The following is a 22,134-nucleotide window of genomic DNA, read 5'->3' as shown; positions in this document are numbered from 1 at the left end:
TTAAAGTTTTATTTGAATTAATGACAAATATTCAGGAAATTTTATTGTTTTATTGAGCACTGACTATTTTAGACAGTCCCTGAGTGGTAATGTATTCCCTGAAAAGCACTTTAAAAAATAAGTTTGATATGAAATATGATATGACATGATGAATTATATGAAAAATTATTTAAGATACTGATCTTCTTTTTCATCTTTTAAAAGTATTTTGTGACCACTCGAAGTGCGGACAGCGCAGAGTCCGATTTAAGCTCCGACATTAGATATAAGGAGGAGGGTGCTAGTGGGGGGTCACGGGGATATGCGGTGAATGGACTCCTTTGTAACCTGTCATGAGACCAGAGTCACCAATACCGTCTTTAAGACTTGTTATCAGGCCGAAAAATGGCCAAGGAACTTTTGAAAGTGACTTTGAGGTAGAGAGGAAATACAGTGGACCCCCAGGATACAGCATCCCGGCGTTAAAAAGTTATGACAGTGTGGGGCAAGATGTTTTTTAGCCCCTCTTTATTTACATCATTATTGCGACAGTATGAAATGAAATGAACTGAAATGATCTGCATTTATATAGCGCTTTTCAAGTCAATGACTTCCCAAAGCGCTTTACATTGTGCTTCACATTTCCCAATAGCGGCCGTGATCTGTGCAGCCATGTAAGGCGCTAACCTGCTTATTGGAGGTATTGGGGGTTCAGTGTCTTACCCAAGGACACCTCGGCATGTAACACGGACAAGCCGGGATTTGAACTGGGATCCCTTAATCCTAAAACGATCGCTCTACCTCCTGAGCTACTGCCGCCCGTATGACAACAACTAGAAATACTTTTGCGTTCCCAAAAACTTTTCAGTGTTTGTGCGTAGCCCTGGGCGATAAAACAATAGTAAAACGCAAATTTTTCCCACATTGAATAATATAAACATTCAATAAATAACATGTATGTCGATAAAAGTCAATAGTTTAAACTGTAATTACCACCCGATTAGCAGGAAACGAAGAAGGTGATGAAGACCAGCCAATCAATTTGCAGGAATATTAGAGCGGCTCACACAGTGAAGTGCTAGTGGACGTTCAACAAGCACCAGGCCAGTGAGCAACAAATGGCTAGCAAGCAATGCACTACATGCGTATACAGACGTTCCCCTACTTACGACCATTCGACTTACGAAAAACGGAGATACTATAATTTTTTTCGGGATGTCGAAAAATATCCGGACATTGCTGTAAGTTAGATGTTGTATTGTGTGCTTTTTCCGAGTACAGGACAGTGCTGTAGTGCTTTTTTTCACCGCTACCAGCGAGTGGCGCTGTGAGAGGTCACCCAGCATCCACCCCGAAGAAGAAATCCGCTTCCTCTTCGTAGTCTGTGTGTAAACATTCTACACTGTATGTCCAGCGCGCTAAGAACTTTGAATTTTTTATTGGTTCATAGCTCATGCGTCTATTCAATATGGTTGGTGTAAAGTGTAAAGAAGAGGCGAGCCGCTTCTTTTTAAATGAAAGTGGAATAAGAAAGCTTGATGCTGTTGAGAAAATGGTTGGATCGCTTTTTTTCGGCTACTCACTAACATGAAGGAGGACCTCTTGAAGCTTATCTTTCAAAAGTAAGTTACGCTTAACTTGAATTTATCTTTATAAAGCATGTTATTTTATGAAATGTTTATTTTCAGTAGAAAACAATACAGGTTACTAACACAAGCCTTAAACAAATTTATATAAACCTTAAACATATTTATATAAACCTTAAACATACATTCCATACAAAATATAGTACTGAATTAACTTACGAACAAATTCAACTTACGAACGATCATCCGGAACCTATTTCTTTAATAAGTAGCGCAGTGTCTGTATCTGCAACCAGCTCCGCCTCTGAGAAGGTATTCAATTTTTTAATGTTCCTCATATTTGTGAGGATGCTGTGAAATGGTTTGTTCCCATGTGTCTTTGATCTGACATTAAAAATTGGTTACATCAGAATCGGATTTTGTCAACTTTCACTCGGGCAAAAATTAGACTCAAAATGTGAAAGGAAAAAAAGACGTTATAATTATCGATATCGACCGATAAGAAGTATTTTATTGTGATGAAAAAATTGTCATATTGCCCAGGCCTATTTGTGCGTATAACAAGTTGCATTGTTCTGCTAAACTGTCCTACTGTTGCCCAGAGGTTGTCGCCATAGCATCATAAAAATGCCAACATGCTATTGGCTCAACAACCTCCCACTACGCCTTTCTCTTTCTTTTTCAGTCCACAATCTCAGGTGCTGACTTTGCACACCAGCAATTCAATAGTGCTCTTGTACTGCATGTATTTGCAATGGATGGCTTTCCACGATGCTAAATGCAAAAGCAAAAACAAGATAAACATGGAACCGAAGCATAAAATTGTCAAGGAAGACAAAGAAGGCACACGAATCGCTACTCTTGATAAAGTGCATGGCCGTAACAAATCAACGATCGGGACTATTACAATAAGGAGCCATTAGAGCAAGAAAATATTCTGAGGGCATGACGATCTGTGAAAGTGGAAGTTTTGTAATCAGTTTCATTTTCCTTCCCCCATCTACATACACTTTCTACTTCACTTGACCAGCGCAAGTAACGTCACACCAAATGTAAATAAGATTTAATCTTCCCTTAACATATATATTTATTTTTAATCTTATACATGTATAATACACATAAAAATGACTTATTGTACACCAATTTGATATGTTAATGTTTTTATCTTGGCTACGTGGGATTCCGAGCTAATCACCTTAAGTTGCTATTGGTCAATAATTTAACCTTGCAAGCTAGCTAACCCTAACCCACCTGAGCACAGATTAATGTTGTATCTCGGAGGTCTACCTTATAAATGAGCGTCGATGGGAAGTGACAAAGGGTTGAGGGAGATGAATAACAGCCAAATTTAAGCAACAATCTGGATGTCTAAATCACCATCTGTTCACTTAGCTAATGCGCAAACAATAAGGAGACGCTAATTCCGGACTGAATGACTGGTACGCTGGTCATGAGTATTTACTTTTACTCAATCATGTGCCTACCATCTTTGTGTTAGATATAACGCATTTAAATGTCAAAAAATTAATCTGTCAACAGAGCAAGATGACCCGTGTCAACGCAAGAAACTGAATTGCTCTATTAACATGACTGAATCCAGTTTGATAGATACTCGATCTTGAATCAAGACCTCCTTAATTTCAAACAGTCGCTTAGGATGTTATTGTTAACAGTATGAAGGATTGGAAGTTTTGAGACCGCTTTTGGGAAATTCTGACCCTATGATCTTCAGATGCAAATGTTGAAGGATTGATTCTGATAACCCTGCTCTAGTTTTTTTTTTTAGAAAAACACTGATTATGTTTACATGCAGGCAATAATCCAATTGCAAACGGAATATTTGATTTCCTGGGTAATCCGAATGAATCATTTTCATGCCTGGAGACTAACGAATAACACCATATACATGGTGTTTGCAAGTTATTTGATTACAAATGCTTCGTTTCAACTTGAGCTCAACATTGACAATGAATTAAGGATGATTTAGCATTAAACTGTGAAAACATACTTTGGGACCTTTTGGGGTTTTCCTCTCATTTTGTTGCTGCTAAATGTCATTGTGAACAAAATATGTACTAGTACACAAAACTGTGAATATATATACTGTATATGTTGTGCGTTGGGTTTTTTTTTTTGATAGCTACTTCTGAATATTATTGAATGGACAATTCATTTTCATTCCATTAATATTACAACTTGAGACAGTTACTTAGGCCATTTTTCTAAGCACTAGATAGATAGATAGATAGATAGATAGATAGATAGATACTTTATTCATCCCCTAAGGGAAATTCACATTTCCAGCAGCATCCCTGAGCTGAGAACAATACAATAATAAAGCCAAAAGAATACAATATACAAATACCCAGTGTGACGTGCAAATGCCCACTTTAGCATGTAATATAGAGTAACTAAATAGTGCTACACAGAACACATAATGCAGTAAGATTCGGTAATATCCAATGTAGGTGGTGTGGTTTAATGTGGGCCTTTACTCTGCCGGGTGGAGTTAAAGAGCCTCATGGCATGAGGAAGAAAAGATCTCTTCAGTCTGTCCGTAGTACAAGACAGTGACAGCAGTCTGTCACTGAAACTGCTCTTCTGTCCGGAGATAATGCTGTGAAGCGGATGCGATGGATTGTCCATGATTGACCTCAGCTTTTTCAGTGCCTGTCTCTCAGCTACTGTTGTTAGGCTGTCCAGCTCTTTGCCCACAACAGAGCTCGCTTTCCTAGCCAGTTTATTGAGACGAGAGGCATCCTTCTTCTTGACGCTGCCTCCCCAACACGCTGCCGCATAGAAGAGGGCGCTTGCCACTACTGTCTCATAGAATATTTTCAGGAGCTTTTTGCAGATGTTGAAGGAGGCCAGCCTTCTGAGGAAGTAAAGTCGGCTTTGCCCTTTCCTACATAGAGCTTCTGTGTTGGCAGTCCAGTCCAGTTTGTTGTCCAGCTGCACACCCAGGTATTTGTAGGTCTGGACAAATTCTACACATTCTCCCTTGATGGTTACAGGAACCGGGTGAGTTCTGGTTCTCCTGAAGTCCACCACCATCTCTCTGGTCTTGGTGGTGTTTAGGTGCAGGTGGTTTGCGTCGCTCCATCGGACAAAGTCCTGAATCAATTTCCTGTACTCCTCCTCCTGCCCGTTTCTGATACATCCCACGATCGCAGTGTCATCTGCAAACTTTTGCACATGGCAGGACTCAGAGTTGTACTTAAAGTCCGATGTATATAGAATGAATAGGAACGGAGAGAGAACGGTCCCCTGCGGAGATCCTGTGCTGCTAACCACGGTGTCCGATGTACAGCCCCCCTGTTTCACATACTGCGGTCTGCCTGTCAGGTAGTCAGTAATCCATTCTACAAGGTGTGAGCTAACTCCCATCTCTGTCAATTTCCTACTCAGTAGCAGAGGCTGTATGGTATTGAAGGCACTAGAGAAGTCCAAAAATGTAATCCTCACAGCCCCCTTCGCCCTATCCAGGTGAGAGAGGGATCGGTGTAACATGTATAATATAGCATCCTCCACTCCCACCTTCTCCTGGTAAGCAAATTGCAGTGGGTCGATGGCGTGACGGACCTGTAGCCTCAGGTGGTGCAGCAGCAGCCGCTCCATGGTCTTCATCACATGTGATGTCAGGGCGACTGGCCTGAAGTCGTTGAGTTCCTCTGGTCTTTATTTCTTTGGGACTGGGATGATGCAGGATGTTTTCCACAGCTGAGGGACCCTCCCCTGTTCAAGGCTCAGGTTGAAGATGCGCTGTAGAGGGTCTCCCAGCTCAGACGCACAGGCTTTCAGCAGTCGGGGGGATATTCCATCCGGACCAGCTGCCTTGCTGGTTCGTAGCCTTCTCAGCTCCCCACACACCTGGGCTGAAGTTATTTTTAGTGGGGGGATGTCTTCCATGCTAGTGTCCAGAGGGGGAGGGGGAAGGACAGCTGCACAACTCAGGGGTGAGGATGAGGCGGAGTGGTCAAACCTGTTGAAAAAGTTGTTCAACTGGTTGACTCGCCCCACATCTATATCCACAGCCACACTCTGCTTGGTGCTGCAGCCAGTAATTGTTTTCATCCCTTCCCACACCTCCTTCATGTTGTTGTTCAGCAGCTTTTTCTCCAACTTCCTCCTGTACTGCTCCTTCCCTTTCTGGAGCTGGACTTTGAGCTCCTTCTGTACTCGTTTTAGCTCCTGATGATCACCATTTTTAAAGGCCCTCTTCTTTTGGTTCAGAAGGCACTTGATGTCTCTCGTGATCCAGGGCTTGTTGTTGGCATAGCAGCGTACAGTCTTTATAGGAACAACATTGTCCATGCAGAACTTAATGTAGTCAGTAGTGCAGTTTGCCATCTCCTCAATGTCCCCACTGCTGGACCCTAGCAGGACATCCCAGTCCGTACATCCAAAGCAGTCTCTCAGAGCCTGCTCTGCCTCGGTGGACCATTTTCTAAATGAGCGTGTGGTTGTTGGTAGCCTCCTCACTCTTGGTTTGTACTGTGGTTTAAGCAGAATGAGGTTGTGGTCTCCTTTTCCAAGGGCAGGCAGTGGTTTAGCGCTGTATGCATTTTTTATATTCGCATACAGAAGGTCAATAGTCCTATTTCCCCTGGTCTTGCAGTTCACATACTGGACGAAAGAGGGCAGTGTCTTATCAAGAGTCACGTGGTTGAAGTCCCCTGAGATTAACATTGCAGCCTCCGGGTGTTGTGTCTGAAGTTTTGCCACCGCGGAGTGGATGACGTCACACGCTACTTCCGCATCAGCGCGCGGTGGGATGTAAACAATGACAGCAATGGCGTGTCCGAACTCTCTGGGCATGTAATAGGGACGGAGACTTACAGCCAAAAGTTCGACATCACGGCAGCAGATAGAAATCTTGGTTTTTACATGCCCGGGGTTACACCACCTCGTGTTCACGTAGATAGCCAGTCCCCCTCCTTTGCGCTTCCCACTGACTTTTGCCCCTCTGTCAGCCCGAACAGCGCAGAAGCCGTTTAGCGCGATGTTAGCGTCCGTGATGCTAGGCGTGAGCCACGTTTCCGTAAAGCAAAGCAAGCTGCACTCCCTGTATGCTTTGATGTCTTTCACAAGCACAGCCAGTTCGTCGATCTTATTCGGTAGGGAGTTGACATTCCCCATGATTATGGACGGTACCGTGGGCTTATATCGCCACTTCGCCGCTAGCCGCTTAGCCTTTACTTTAGCACCGGCTCTGCAACCCCGGTAGGGTCGCCTTACCTCGTTAGGTAAAAAAGGGACCGTGCCGGCTCGAGAGTTCTTCAGGTCGAGGAGTAGGTTTCTTGAATATACGTATTTTTGCGAGTTGAAACCCATAACCATAGGATAGAAAGTAATCCAAGTGTTGCAAGGCACTGATAAAGTAAGCAAAAATAACTAAACAAATAAATCACAAAAGTAGCGAAAATAACACGGGAGCTGCTGGAGTGGCTGCCATTCGTGACGGCGCCGGAGTAGCTATGTTGTAATTATTTTCTTTTTAACCTATTTATCCTGATAATTTTAGTCCTTTATCTTTTTTATCTTCAAGGTCTTTTTTGCATGTTGCATACAATGTTTCACAACATTGATATCAATGACAATAAAGAGAATTACGTATCAAAATTGTCCCTAGGTGTGACTGAGCAAATGAGTTGTCTGTCCTCTTGTGCCCTGCGATTGCCTGGCAACCAGTTCAGGGTGTCCCCTGCCCACTGCCCGATGATTGCTGGGATGGGCTCCAGCATCACCGCGACCCTACTCAGGATAAGCGGTGCAGCTGATGAGATGAGACGTATCTTCCATTTCATTCATGTGACTCACAAAATTCAAGGTAGAAGCGTACTTGTTCCCTCCACTAATACTGCTTCAAATGTGTTTGTATGAGACTAGCAAAAAGCATAGCCTTACACTATAAATCTAGGAATACAACTGTGACACTGACTAAATATAGATTGATAAACCTTTGGCACTTTTTCAAGGAGCAGAAAATAAAATGGGAAATCCTGCAGAAATCCTCCAGTACACATGGCGCTCTTTTAGCAGGTAAGCCAGAGTTCGTGTGTATTATTTGTCCCTGTACTACAAGTCCCATGGTGCATAGAGGCATAAAAATATCGAAGATGAGGGAAATTGCACAAGAAATCGGATTACTCAAATGTTTACGTATGCACGACTAATCCAACTATTGCAATCGGAATATTCACAGTTGGACTAGGACCTTACAGTGGTAGAATGCTGGCAATATTTTGTTTCCAATCGAATTTTTGCCTCCATGTAAGCACACCCTTTGACTTAACTCTAATTTGCTTGGCAGCATGCTATATCCAGTTCATTGAACAGGTGGCAACAGTAACATGTGTGTTTGTTTTATAATGTGAGTGATCATTCCATTATCTTATCCAGCACAGATCAGAAGAGGTCATACCTTGGGTATTTTGTGTGTGATCAGTTGATCAGAAAAAAACCCGGTACCTTTGGCAGTTCTTTGAGTTGGTTAGCATCCAGGAGGAGTTCTTCCAGACTTCGACTGTATCGAAAGACCTCATCCGGGACCGCCTGCAGGTTGCAGTGCCGCTTGTCCACCGATTCGACGTGGCGGTTGCATCGCCACAGCGGGATACACTTGAGCATTTCGGGGGGAGGGAAAAATGATTTGGGGGTCCCCCGGGTGGGTGTCACTAGAAGTTCCGCATTGAAAGACGAAGCGTGCTTGAGATCCTTAGCGGAGGTTGCTTTGCTCTAGGCCGGAATCCAATTAAAAAAATAATCCCTTGGCTTATGTCAGGAGGAATAATGTGGTCGTCCTTCCAGGGTTTACATAAATAAAACATTAAACCAAATAATATTGGGGCTCACTTAATTCGAAGTATTGCCTGGAAGTTAGCCACCATCCTGATGTTTCAGTACCGGGGAAAACACGCTTGTCAGGCGATGTCAAGACAGCCTCCAGTTGGGGGTTGTGCTAAACGAGTAGAGCGGAACGACGGTATCCACGGGTCTATCATCCCCAGTCGCCGGGTTGTGCTGTCAGCTAGTTTCGGCTAGCATCCATCGGCTAACGTCTTTTGTGCCTAGCAGGTAGCCACTGTTAGCATCCACAAATGGGGCAAAACACGAGTGGAGAGTGGGAAATGTCACGTACTTCCGTGTAAAAATCCCCACGTTATGAAAATTAAAATCATTTTGTTGCGTTTTTTTGGTGAAGAAATGGTTAAGAGGTGAGTGTAGAAGCTTGTCCTCAAGGCGCGCGATGGTTTCCTGCCACTGTTGAGCGTAAACCCGGCTGGGTAGGCGTATGGGGGGCTGGGCTACGTTCGTAGCCATTGGACCGCATCGTCTCGCGGTTTCTGTGTATGACACCGTCTAGGGGCCAAATCGGAGAACTGCGTCATGTCATGCAACATCACTCCTATTAAAAACTCATTCTATTGCAAAAGAGTAATTGTAGAATTTTTTAGATTCCGTTTTTTATGTACTGGCATGATGAAAGCACAACAGCAGACGGAGAAACCTGAAACAAAATCATCAACACAACCCAGAAAATAATGGTCTGTTCTCTACCCAGGCTGGAGGAAATTGCCGACATTTAGGATTCCTTTCACACTGGCCACTGCCTTTTTGACCGGTTGCCCTATAGAAAATGCACAACTCTTAAAACAAGGACTTACATGCTTAGTCAGTTTCTTCCCCAGGGCCATCACCATCCTAAACACTCAAGACTATGGAGAACATTTGTTGACCATCATAAAAAATGAACTGTATATTCATCTTTTAAGTCCCCTATTCTTATTTTTTGCACAATGTGGCTGCTAATGCCATTGCACTATTTATTTTACATTATATTTGATGCACCTAAAACTTGGGCCAGTTTACAAGTCTTCCTTGTAAACATTGACTATCTAGCCGTATATTTATGATTATTTTAGGTCTTTTTTACGGTTGTCCTGAAGTACCACATCTAATCTCGTATACAATTTTTTCATTTTTAAAGGCAACTTTTCAATTTCTCTCTTCATCTTGGTCTCCTCACTCATTCTCCTGGTGACATCTCGGGAGCGATGACAAATCACATTACACAACCATACCAACTAATACCAGCAACCGTTAGTCACGAGAGAAGAAATGGAATACCAAATAGAGCCACCAGAGAAGGCGAGGGTCATTTTTAAGCAAACTTGAATTATTTCATTTAATGCATGGTCTATCGCAGGGATCAGGCACGTTTTCGATATATTTGTTTTTATTTTTTGAGCGAGAGCGCCATACCATTTAGTTCAAGACAAATTTCAGCAAAACAGCCCAACTCACTCTCCAGACAAAATGTAATTCTTCGGCGCATCTTATTTCACTGTTAGATTTATTAGAATACTCTGACATTCAGCGCTTTATTCCCCACACCGAGTTAAGCTCATTGAGGTTTATTTTGACCTTCATTTTTTTCATTAGCAATGGTTTGAAAACAAGGCACAGAGTTCTTCTGCATAAATGTCCCAAATACCGCTCTTAGAATAATGATGTATTTACTGTTAGTGCAGACGGCAGACAGATGCAGACAGTGCTGGGTTCCACCAACACCTACCGCTCAACAAATCAAATTGCTTCATGTGTTTGGCTGGCGTTTCAGACTGATGGAGGTTTTCAGATTTTTTTTTTTAATCATTTAGTGTCCCGACAGGGAACCTGAATTGTTTAATAAGCTTCCATGTAACGGATTCCTTAGCAACATACAGCCAAAACAGGATCATATGACACCTTGTAGTGGAAAGTCTGGTCCTCACATACGACAAAAGATTTGCATGAGTACAATTTTATCTCCAAGCCTGACCCCTGGGCTATAGTCAGACTGCCGGGTACTTGGCATCAATTTCAAGCTATCTTAGAACTTCCCAAAATGCAAGCACTTTTTAAACCTTGAAAACACATTAAAATCGAGCATTTAAGGATTTCAAGCACCGGTAAAAACCCTGACATTGAATGTTGATCAGTGTTATAGCATTAGCATACATTTCAAAAAATCGTAGCGGTTGTGGACAAATACCCTTTTTTGTAAAAACAGTGTTATGTACCAGGAATTTCATGAGGATTTTTTTTTTTAATGAAACAATGGCTTTTTTATTTCTCTTAATAAGCGTTGGTTACAAAAAAAATTGGTATTCGAGTCATGGAGGTCAAAGAGCCAAACTCTCAATTGGCATCATTAATAAACAACAATTTATTTAAAAAAACAAAATGGAAATGACGGCAAGAGGGATATGAGTGAGGTTTGGGCTCACGCAGACAAATCGCTGCTGTTGAAGCGGTCTTGGTCGTAAACTTCGGCGACCACTTTGCGTCCGCCAAACCAGCGGTCATTGAGCGCCTGAATGGCTTTGTTCATCTCTGATGCCATCGAGAACTCGACAAAGATCTTGACAATTATGTCTGCGTCCTCCTCCTCGCCCTGCTTCTCCTGGTAGATAATGACGCGGTTGACAGACCCAAACTTGCCACACTCTTCCGTCACTTCGCCTTCCAGGGCATCGTCTATGTCTTCTGGGCCCACCATGTTGCGCAGGACCATGACTGTGGACTGTGGTTATTTAAAAACAAGGGGGGGGGGGGGGGGGGGAGAGAATATTTAACATTTCAATTATGTTTTATTTAAAAGGTGTTGGTGTAGCTCAGCAGTCTCCAAAATGTTTTGAAGCACAGAGCTACTTTTTGTTAACAAGTAAAAAGGACTAAAAGTTCTGATATATTTGAAAAATTGTATTACCAGAGGTGGGTAGTAACTAGTTACATTTACTCTGTTACATTTGCTTGAGTAAGTTTTGACATATTATGTTCTTCTAGTCGTATTTGAAAATCAATATCCTTCTTACTTGAGTAGATTTGTGAATAAGAAACTGTACTCTTACTCTGATTAATTAGGCTACATTGAACCTGTTAGATACCTACCCTTCACATAAATACACGTTTGTCCGTCTTTCCTAAGCCACAGTAATTTTGTCTGGCGTAGTTTCTTTGATGTAGATTTGACCAGTGACGTATACACCCAACAGGTGGCACTTGTGAGCAAGGTTAATAACGTTTTTTGTTTTGTTTTTACTGTACTGTATGTATGTATGCACATTGGTTTGTGTACCCACATTTAATCTACAGAGGGTTTACCTTAAATAGTCTCAAATCTTTGGCTATTCTACCCACCTCTGCATTTTACGATGATACTACCAGGATGTAATTATTAAAAGTTAAAATGGGTCATCAATCACTAAACATCATGTCAGTTAAAAATCAAATGTCCTTGAAAATCATATTGACCCACGATATATTTTCAGAACCATTCAGTGGGCTACTCAGGTGGACCTAAGGGGTCTACCTGCTGCTCTCTGACACCACGTTGGAGACTCCTGATGTAGCTGCATCTAAAAATATAATCTGAACTTAAGTCAGCATGTTCTATTGCAATAGTATATTATGTGAAGGCAGCTGTACTACCTTATACACTGCCCCTTTGTCATAAAATTGCGGTTCTCATAGCTTTTTTTCATTCAATTGAATTTTGGGGCTTTTTGCAAAGAAAGGCCATCGATTTTCTTTCAATTTTCTCCCCTCCCACATCAGTATCACTTTGTGCTTGATTTATTTACCTATTTTTAGCACAATTTTCTTATTGTTCACTCAACGATATAGGAACACTAATATATCACCACCAGCTGGTACAAAATGCTGCAGCGAGGCTTTAAATTAAGACAAGAAAGTTTGATCACATTTTAGCTAACCTGCATGGCTCCCTGTTAGTTTAAGATGTGATTTTAAGGTTCTGTTGGTATTATAGAAAATCATGCATGGAGTGGCTTCTCATACCTTTCAGATTGCATGTTCCCCTATGTTACGATTGGTGGAACTTCTTAAATCTAGGCTTAAAACACCTTTCTATTCTATAGCTTATGAATGACCTATATTTGTTATTGTAAAATCCGTTGCTGCCTAGTCATCCTGAAAGAGGCATTACCTCCTGTGCGGTCCCTTCTAAAGGTTTCTTAATTTTCTTCATGTTGAGGTTTGAGTTTTTCCTTGCTCTCATGTAAATTTTAAATCAGGGGATGGTGTAATAATAGTCTGTGGTTTGCAATAGTCTGTGCAGCCCTCTGAGATTCCTTGTGATTAAAGGTTATACAAAGAAAAACATTACTTGACTTTCCCATGGTCCAAAATAAACATCTCTGTGTATTTTGGGTAGACAGACCTAAGATGCGTCTGCTCTGAAAGGTCCAGTTGAAACCCCAGCACCGTTTTGATAGTTCCATTATTGTGGTCACACTAGGTCACAGAAGTAAATCAGTGCATTATTAAAGCCATTTATAAATGTTACCTACGTTTTTTGTCACAAACAAATGTATATCTTATTACCGCAAATTCGGGACCAAAGGCCGCAACTTTTGTCACAAGCTTTCAACCTTGCGACTTATGCAATGATGCGATTCATTTGTGCATTCGTTCTAATGGCCGCAAGAGCAGTCAGAGTGAGACTGGTGGAATTTATGTGTTGAAGAAGACTCAAATTTAATGTAACTTCGCGCTTTGTGCATGCATACAATCTGAATGAACAGGCACTCATCATGGAAAAGGAGACAATTGAAAGGGGAGGGCTAACTACCATACTGGGAATCATTTTACAAGTCTGATTATTTGTAAACGGAATGGATGTGGCGAAAAGAAAGGATTACAAGAAGCAACCATCACGTGTGTTTACATTTTAAAGACTTAAAAATTGGATAGAAGACATTTTAATGCCAAAAGGCCCTATTTTAAGAATAATGATTTTAATGCTTTTTATGAATTTTCAAAACTCCGCGTCAACCCTGATGTTTTTTTAACCATTAAAAGGCACTAAATACACAATATGTCCCTTATTCAGAATTTTCCTGAGTCTTCTCATTACTACAGTATGTCAAAAAAACTATTGTCACCTCAGACTTTCGAAGCAGCTTCTGCATGACCATGTGCCTGGCGCTGCTGCCCGAGATGCTCATGTGCTCCTGGTCACTGAGCATTTCCTGCCCCGTGCCGTCCTGAAGCGTCTCTTCTTTCTCCTCTTTCTTTTCTTGCAACTGGCTGGCAGCAGCTACCGCTAATGCCTGGCTGGTGAGAACCGGCGGTGACGCCAGCACAGGGTTCACAAGACCCACCTGGGGGATCACTGGCATGGGGGGACGCACCGGTGTCACCCCTATAAATATCAGAAATAAAAATAGATTAAGTGACTATCTCATAGTTGGAACAAATAACCTGGAATGCCCCGAAAAACGTGGAAAATCATTATACGTTGCATTAATGGGTTTGTGACAATTAAATTGTACAACAACCCTGACCTGTGATAACACCCGGCGCCTGTGCAGCCATGACGGCCTGCGGTATCCCCATCTGCTGACTAAGAAGCTGGGGCGCAGTCAACGCTCCCAGGACGGACGCTCCAGCTACTGCCTCCTTGAGAGAGGGGGTGCCCGAGAGACATTAGGTAAGGGAAACACACAAGAACACAGCAGAGGCAGCACAGTCAACAATCAACAGTGTGACCAGAGACAGTTCAGCGCCCTGACAGTGGAAGGTGGCCTCAGTAGCTAAATTACTGAAGCGTGTGCATACTGTGATAACTCTTGGCATGCAGACCCTAAAAATGAATGGGAGAAGTGTCGTGCTAATTAAGAGGATCAATAATTCAATCGTCCCTTTGAATGCAATAATCCCATGAAATTACACCTTTTAGCAGCTCCTTATCAAAAACAGATGGCCAACCACAGCACATTAGGAAAAACAATTCATTTTCTTTTCCATCATTTATCAAGTGTATTACATCAAAACGCAGAAGAGTAAAATGACTAACATTGCGGCCGAACTATGGTAACATTTGGTATCAGTTATTAGCCATTGTTTTTTCCTGCCATTTAATAATATTTTCTCAGTAGTCTTTATACGTTAAAAAATTAATTACAAACCCAACTTTTGTTTTCCAAAGAAACTTACATTTTATATTTTAAGTATGAACAATGGGGAACACTATATTCAAAGTAGACAAACCAAGCTAGACTTTTCTGTGTCTCATGAAATATAAGTAAAATGGCCATCGGTCCTAATTATATTTACCTGGAAGGCCATTAAATCCCTTTGGAAGGGATTCATACTTGCCTGGGCCGTAATCTTGGCTGTGGCCGCCGCCGCGGCTACAGCCGCTGCCGGTGGGAGACCACCAGGGGTGGTTGGGGTAAGCATGGGCATGGGAGGGGTGACCGCCTTGCCCACCCGCAGATACTGACCCCCCAGGTCAAAGAGGTTCATAGAAGAAACGGCATCCACTGACGATTGAGGCTTTTCGTACTCTGCAAGTCAACGGGATTGTAATTTGTAGTGAACCAATAAAATCTTTGGTATAGGCGACAACCCCGAGCTGGCTCCCGGCTCACCAATGAAGCCGAAGCCTCTGTGCCGTCCTGACGTGGGGTCTCGGGCTAAAGTACATGATTTGATCCTCCCGAAAGCCTCAAACACACTTTTGATGTCGTCGTCCGAAAGGTCAGGGTGCACCGAAGCCACGTAGATGCGGTTAAAGGCGCGAGCTTCCTCTGCCAGCTGGTCAATGATGGGTTGCGCCTGACCGATGTTACTTGGCCGCCCAACCTATAGCACAGATCATACCAGCAGGGCTACTTAACGGGGGAAGGGTGCACTGGGAAACCGAAGGGACACTCCGAAGTCCTCATTTGAATTCACTGCAGCTCACTTAAAACACTCCACCTAGTGGAATGTCGTCCTCTCAAATTACAGTGGCAACTTGACTTAACAGTTTAATGAATGTAATAAGTTGTAGTATATATATATATATATATATATATTATATCTCCCTGAGCAATTACTGTTTAGAAAAACAAACATATGTCATAAATTAACAGTGAGAAATCGGCAAAATAAATAAAATAAAAAACGACAAGATCTCAGATCGGGGATGCAGTTTACAAGTATGGTAGTTGGATGACTTGTTTGCTCTGTATGAACTGTAAAAGTGAATGAAGGAAAAAACAAATTCCCTCAAAGGCAATTATTTCATAAATAGAAAATTAATAAATCATAATAATGCACAGCTGCAGTTCAGGAGTGCTTTCAATGGATGTGTTGAAGTGGATGACAACCCAAGTGATCTGAAGGCAATTTGTAAGTCAAGACACCACTGTACATTAAATAAAAGGTGGGGAACAATCACATTTTAAATTTGGTACGACGAATCAGGTGGAAAAAATACGACGCCCCGAGAAGTACACGTAGATCTTCAAAATACAGACATCTTTTTTAACTACCGCACAAGCCAAATCAAATTTTTTTGTAGGTCCACCACCATATTCCATAAAGCTACTCAAGTCATTCTAGTGATTATTAGTTTATTATTAAAGGCCTAGCATTAGCATTTACCAACTACCCTCTCCCTCCTGATTGATTTTTTTTTTTGAGTATCTTGAAAATCTAGACGGGACTGGGATCTGTACTACAGATGGGGCGGCCAAGCAACACCAACCAGGCGCAGCCCATCATCGGCACAACGTAGCAACAGAGCAATGCAGCGCGCCGCTGGGAATCGCACTGTGAGCGCTCACTTGGAACAGGCCTTGATACAAGTGTGGAAGCAACACATTCAACATACACGCAAAACACACAGGCACGTACCTGAAAGTCAAAAGACACAACAGGCAAAAAACAAAAAATTAGTTTCACACTGGCATGAAGTTTTAGAATGCATGAACAATATTTCTTATTTTACAATGGTATTGCACAATGAAACCTCAATAAACAAACATTTTAATTAATCTAGGCCCCCCCCAAAAAAATCTGTTTTATTTTGTACTTTACTGGGACTCCCACTCAACAAAAGACTTGGATCTGAAATAGTTTTTGTTGTATCTGAAAAATAATTGGACAGCTCTGAGCCGTTGGAGATTCCAATGCTTTCATTTCAACTTACCATTAGCATGTCAAGACTCCATGTAACTCACCTTAATGTTACGCCCACCCAACATGACTGAATTCATCTGCTCCAGAGCCAGCTGAGCAGCTTCTGGCACATCATACTCTACGAAGGCAAAACCCTGCGTGGCCCACCAAAAACAAAATTAAAACCAACGAGCCCCCTTTCTCTTCGTGTTCACTTGAGAACCACACTGACCTTATGCTTCATTGTCACAGAGTCCCAAGACATGTCAATGCTCTTAATGGGGCCGAACGGCGCAAAAGCCTGTCTGATGGTGTCCTCGCCAAGTTCATAGTAAATGGAACCCACATACACCCGGCACATGATGGCGAGAGCACGCTGCCGCTGAGCTGCCACCTGTCCGTCCAGGGTGGGAGGGGAAAAAGAAACAGCGAGTCAGCATTAGTGAACCTAAGTATAGAAAAATATGCACACACACACACAAAAAGAAACAGGGAAAAATGTGTATTTTTCTACTGTGCTTTGGTTTCCCAAAAGTAGCCTGGGGCCAATTCTAAGTTAGGGTTCGAAGATAATGAGGTAAAGTAACCCAAAAAAAGGACAAATTGTAGTGGAAAACAAATTATTATGTACATGTAAGAGTTATCAAATGGCTTATGGAGGCAGAGTATACACTGAAGTGATTGACATGCACAGCCCTCACAAACATTTGGCTTCAGAAACTGACCTGTAGTCCAGGGATGCAAGTAAAAAAAAATTGTAATTGTGAAGTAGGTTTCAAAACAAAAAGGAAAGCATTGGACTAAGGTTTTAATTAAAAAAATAAAAAATAAATCGGGTTTCGCTGTCTTCAGAGAAAAAAAGCTTAAGACGTGAAGTCCAAAGAACGGGACTTGGTAACCATCCATAAACCCGTTCAAGGATGGCGTTGGAAACCGCTTACAGACCCTTAAAGCGCAAGAACTGTATCTATTGTTCTTTCCCAAAGGCTAAAAACAGAAAAGCCCCACTGTGACTTCGACTTGCAATTTAAAAGTATCCCTCAGAGTTTCGAAAATCCCAACGGCAGGTAAACGAATAATTTAAAAAAATTGCCAGGAAGATTTGTACCAAATCAACAGTACTTTTCCATTGGGAATGCGCACAGGAAAAAATTTAATAATCTATTGACCGATTGTAAAGGTGAGAGAGGATCTCCAAAGCCCATAGTCACTGCTGCCATCTGAAAGACAGTAAAGACGAAAAAGGTGCTGAAAAGTAGGTTAGATATCCCTTAGCTTTTTGCTTTGTTTCTAACTTAATTTTTCAAAACAAAAAAATGTCATTAAACCTAAACAGACATATGGGCCTACTCTGAGTAGACTCGTCCACTAAACAACATACAGTTGGTGACTGGCCTCCTCCATTTAACATGACAAAAATCACAATTAGCAAACTAGTTTCCTTTGAGCACAACATAGTATACACTTGTTTAAAAACCCAATGCCTTCTCATGGAGACTTCCGCCACCTGAAAAAGAACACAAGAGGCAGAAGCACGACATGCTCTACACAAGCCGTCTTTGAATGGTAGAAGAGGTGGGGGGAGTGGAAGTTCTTAACGAAATTAAATAGTAGATAGGATCGAGCCTGCGAGGGCAAATTTTAAGAAAACTTATCGCGCAGGTAAAAAAAAAAGGCCATCTCACCTGCAAATTGGTGAGCTGCTGTTGCTGATGAGCGATGGTCTGTTTCACCAAAACACTCTTAATGCTCTGCTCCATGGCATACTTCTTTGCCTAGCACACATAAAAGATGAAAAAATTAAACCTTCTTATCTTTGCTTTTGGATTGATGGTGTAAGTATCTGCCAAATTGCTCCTTTACCCGTTGCAGCGCCTCCTGCTGCTCCAGGGTAAGCGGCGGCAGGCCAAGCTTCGAGCCTGTGCCCTGTCCATTCTCCATAGTCATTGTGTCACCGCCCTGTAATCATTGCATTTTTTTCTTTTCAAGCATTTTGCACCAGACATCACATTACAAAATTAACCCATTACATTTTTATCTTGTATTTTTCACATATCTTTTTTCTTTTCAAGCTTGTTGCACCATACATTACATTCCAAAATTAACCTATCAACCGAAAAGAAAAAAAAAGAATGACGGTTGAAGCCAAAGGCTTAAGACCTGCCCCCTAAAAACAAAGACACATCTTCCTACAAACATTTCAACTCATTATTATGTCTTACATCACTATAGCAGGTTTTTGTTAGTCCATTTAGATATGATCATACGGGTTGAATTGGGAAAAACATTTTACGGGATCAGATTTTTTTCCTCCTTCTCCATCCTTACTATGTAAAAACAATACAATGTACAAAACCTGGGACAAAAAGGCATTTTTACATGCGTTCGTTATGATTAATCCTTATCATCGCCACATTTAAACATGTATTCTTTGTGTACACATTTTAGTGATGTTTTTTTTTTTGTATTTATGGTAGTTTTAGTAAGAATGCTATTAATATGTTGGTCATTTATAGAAAGCGTAGGAACGTTTAAGAGTAAATACCATTACAGTTGAGCACTGATCTCGAACGAAGTATGGTCGGGAACCGATGTTTTACTGTATTCAGCAAAGATAACCAAACCTGGACATCGAATGCATTTCTAACTTTGGACTAAGAGATGATTTTATGGGTGAGTGTATGCAGATATTCTATAGATTTGTTCAGCAATAATAAGTACCTACCAGACCAACTGAGCGCTGGCCTACCCCAACGAGGAATGAAAAAACCCAGAGGGGATGATAATGGAGATGCTTCAACAAGTCAAAAAACCCTAAAAGAGGGAAATTATAATTAGATAACAATAATAATCCAGCACGTGAAAATATCTCCCCCATTAATGATGTCTGCGTCAACGTTAGCACGCAGCTAAGGAGATTTCGTTAAACATAAATGACCAAAATGGACAATAGACCAAAGATTCACCAAATCATTCAGGCTAAATCAATAGAATGATTACAAAATAATACACACAATGAAAATGAGAAAGTATTTTAAAAATACGCAATATTATTTAGGCCCCATTTTGAATGACTAGCTTTTATGCTAGGTAGTTAGCACCTACTAACCATTCATTACAATGGCGCGCAAAGCCTCACGCATTTTCACAGGCTAAAACGCATTTGGATCCTAGAAATGCACCAATACGATACATTGAGTATGTGTAGTTGACAAAAAAACGTCCGTTTAGGTAGAAATTTGATTTATAAAACTAATTAATCGACGAAAAATATTTACCGCAGTCTCCGTGACCGCCATGAAGCACACCTTCTTGAAGTAGCTGACGCTCCGCAATGATCGCGAGACTTTTGGAAGTATTGTTTTCTAGCGGTTCTCTAACAACGAAGTATCGCGATGTGTTCGCCTTAACAGTGAAAACGGAATTAAAAATTAACAACCACATGAAAAGCATTAAATCAAATCTATTTTCTGGTTCTGCAATAAAAATTGTCAATTTATTACAGTAATTTTGTATACCTTCCATTTTGACCCCTCCCTGCTTTCTTTCAGAACACATATTTTTCTAAAGACTTCTTTTCTTATTAATATTACAAGACCTCTTCCTTTTATCATGCAACCATCCATCCATTATCTGCACCGCTTGTCCTCAATAGGGTTGCAGAGGTGCTGGAGCCCATCCCAGCTATCTTTGGGCAGTGGGCAGGGGATACCCTTAACTGGTTTTGATTTTTTTCTTTCCTTTGCAAAAATATTTTTAGGGACAGAATTTTGTTTTCCTTTCAATTAAATCCAATTTCTGCCCATAATTTTTATCAGGTCATTTTTTTCTAACATCCTTGATAAATAGAATAACAAGTAAACATCATAAGCATTTTACAAGTTTATTCAATTGCCATTACTAGAATATATTACAAATGCTGAAATAGAGCACATCAAAGGCAGCTTTCATTAAATAATCTTGAACAAAAAGTCTGTATTCTTATTATTCAATTAATAATGTACAATGTTTGCAAACATTCAAATCATTCCCATACCCCAAGAATTGATTTTGACAAAGGCGAAATGCAAAATTGTAAATGCTTGTAAGCTTTTTTTAAGACATGCAGATTACAAGTTAATAGAAGATTCACATTGGTTAGGCTCCAGAGTAAACTTGCACCAGAAAGACATGAAAAGATATACTGCACAGATTATGACGGAGAATAAAAAAATCTGGGACTTTTGAGGAATTCGATCTTCAGGGAAAAAGCATAAGAAAAGTAAAACTTAGAGTCATTGTACAGCAACATTTCGAAAATGAGAAAACAGAGAATTAAAATTTTATGTTGGATTAAAGTTGAAAAAATACACCAAAAATTCTGTTGCTAGAAGCGTATGATTTTTAAATTATTTTGTAACACATTTCTATTTCATGTTACATTTCAGTATCAACATATTAGAGCGTTCAGTTGAATAAGTGTAGTTAATTAATTTGAAAGGTAGGGTTTACGATTTCATCCTTTAAAAAAAAGCAATCATGTTTTGGAATTTGAAGGAGGAACATAGATTCTACTCTTTACATAGAATATCAGTGTGTGTGTGTGTGTGTGTATGTATCCGTTAACCACAAGGGTTTTAGGGGCACCATTCCCTGTGGTGCGTCTGGGGCAACTTCAGCCTGGTGGCGCCCATCCCTCTCATGCCAACTATGACTATAAAAATATTACAATTTAAACACAGATTGAATAAACAAGACTGCTACAAAATAATCATATCATTGGCAAAATAGTAAAAATTAAGACTGCTACATTATTTAAGTGTCAATGACTCAAAATGAATATACATATAATGTATACCGTATAAGAATAACCACATCTAATCAAAATTAGTGTTTTTACACCATCCTATATAAGGTGTCAATTATTTAGAGATTAGCAGGGGAGGACTGCACTGAGATAAATCAAATTGTAGTCTATCAGCCTTAACTCTACTATAAGTCATGTTTTGTTGCCGTGTCAGGCACTTTGCAACTAGTCTTTGGCACTCGGAACACCTTCAGAGAGGGAAAAAGCCCTTAAGAGCACTGCAAGCTAAAAATGGCAGTTTGAAAAAATATTAAAAGCATGAAAAAACATGACACTCAGTATTGCAAGAATAAATAAATACAGACTGAAGTAAACATAATTTATAAAAAGAATTTTGGCCTGTCCAGGTAAAAAAAAAAAAAAAAAAAAAAAAGCGTCAGCGTGCAATAAATGAAATACAACATTCTTTTGAGAAGATGGCAGGACAATGTGCGTTAAGGCAAATTTGCCCTTAGGAGGGAGTTGAGCGAAACCCAAATATGATGCCTTTTGTTCCCTTTTTCTGGTAGCCGTGAAGTCTTGTTGTTTTCTCAACATCCTTAAGTTTTTTTCTCCAAACAGGCTCCCAATCGCCAAAAAAGGCACCGCACAGTCTCCACTGACATCCTTGATGCTCCCCTTCACTCACTGAGTGACCCCAGATGGCGGCGCTCATACTCGATGTCGCTTGATGGCATCTTCAAGGAACACAGCTACTTTATCAATGTCGTCCTTAAAAGAAAAGATAATCTTATATTTTATCAAACGAGATGGACAGACTCATAA

General features: G+C 40.9%; 3 protein-coding genes across 15 annotated transcripts in view; all 3 read right to left on the bottom strand.

Moving 5' to 3' along the window:
* Window positions 1-8,831, bottom strand: part of scrib (scribble planar cell polarity protein) — a 138,794-nt gene extending 129,963 nt beyond the window's left edge. For all 10 annotated transcript variants that reach the window (XM_088322880.1, XM_088322881.1, XM_088322877.1 and 7 more), the window contains exon 1: window positions 8,037-8,831. In XM_088322880.1, the coding sequence (XP_088179006.1) occupies window positions 8,037-8,195 (159 nt within the window). In that variant the 5' untranslated portion in view covers window positions 8,196-8,831. The remainder of the gene's footprint in view (window positions 1-8,036) is intronic.
* A 1,921-nt stretch (window positions 8,832-10,752) lies between these two features.
* LOC148348046 (poly(U)-binding-splicing factor PUF60-like) lies at window positions 10,753-19,918 on the bottom strand. Of its 3 annotated transcripts, XM_088322129.1 has the most exons (12): window positions 19,802-19,918; window positions 19,249-19,337; window positions 18,387-18,482; window positions 18,209-18,298; window positions 17,693-17,743; window positions 16,756-16,917; window positions 16,586-16,678; window positions 15,008-15,221; window positions 14,733-14,923; window positions 13,919-14,033; window positions 13,517-13,776; window positions 10,753-11,133 (listed from the first exon to the last, which is right to left on the bottom strand). In XM_088322129.1, the coding sequence occupies exons 3-12, from the start codon at window positions 18,468-18,470 to the stop codon at window positions 10,834-10,836; spliced, it is 1,560 nt and encodes a 519-aa protein (XP_088178255.1). In that variant the 5' UTR covers window positions 18,471-18,482; window positions 19,249-19,337; window positions 19,802-19,918; the 3' UTR covers window positions 10,753-10,833. The 3 variants fall into 3 exon arrangements, with proteins under 3 accessions (XP_088178255.1, XP_088178256.1, XP_088178257.1); XM_088322130.1 differs by lacking the exon at window positions 17,693-17,743 and having other exon boundaries at window positions 19,802-19,916; XM_088322131.1 differs by lacking the exon at window positions 19,249-19,337 and having other exon boundaries at window positions 19,802-19,854.
* A 474-nt stretch (window positions 19,919-20,392) lies between these two features.
* The window catches only part of LOC148348045 (nuclear receptor-binding protein 2-like), a 45,578-nt gene continuing 43,836 nt past the window's right edge, over window positions 20,393-22,134 (bottom strand). For both annotated transcript variants that reach the window (XR_015847568.1, XM_088322177.1), the window contains exon 18: window positions 20,393-22,080. Coding sequence is in view for 1 of the 2 variants with exons in the window: in XM_088322177.1 (XP_088178303.1) it covers window positions 22,021-22,080 (60 nt within the window). In the remaining variant the exon portion in view is untranslated. The remainder of the gene's footprint in view (window positions 22,081-22,134) is intronic.

This window comes from Urocampus carinirostris, chromosome 18, assembly GCF_059441175.1.
Source record: "Urocampus carinirostris isolate Australia breed hairy pipefish chromosome 18, RoL_Ucar_1.0, whole genome shotgun sequence".
NCBI lineage: Eukaryota > Metazoa > Chordata > Actinopteri > Syngnathiformes > Syngnathidae > Urocampus > Urocampus carinirostris.
Note: the sequence above shows the minus strand (reverse complement) of the source record. Positions and strands in the feature narration are given on the sequence as shown.

Bases quoted from the DNA above. Each gene is read 5' to 3' on its own strand.
- LOC148348046 (XM_088322131.1), bottom strand. From the start codon at position 19,822: ATGGCGGTCACGGAGACTGCG. The intron at 16,918-17,692 runs GTCAATAGATTA...CTGGACGGACAG, and splicing joins CTCTCTCACCTTTACAATCG to GTGGCAGCTCAGCGGCAGCG. The intron at 16,679-16,755 runs GTCAGTGTGGTT...TGGGCCACGCAG, and splicing joins CTGTGACAATGAAGCATAAG to GGTTTTGCCTTCGTAGAGTA.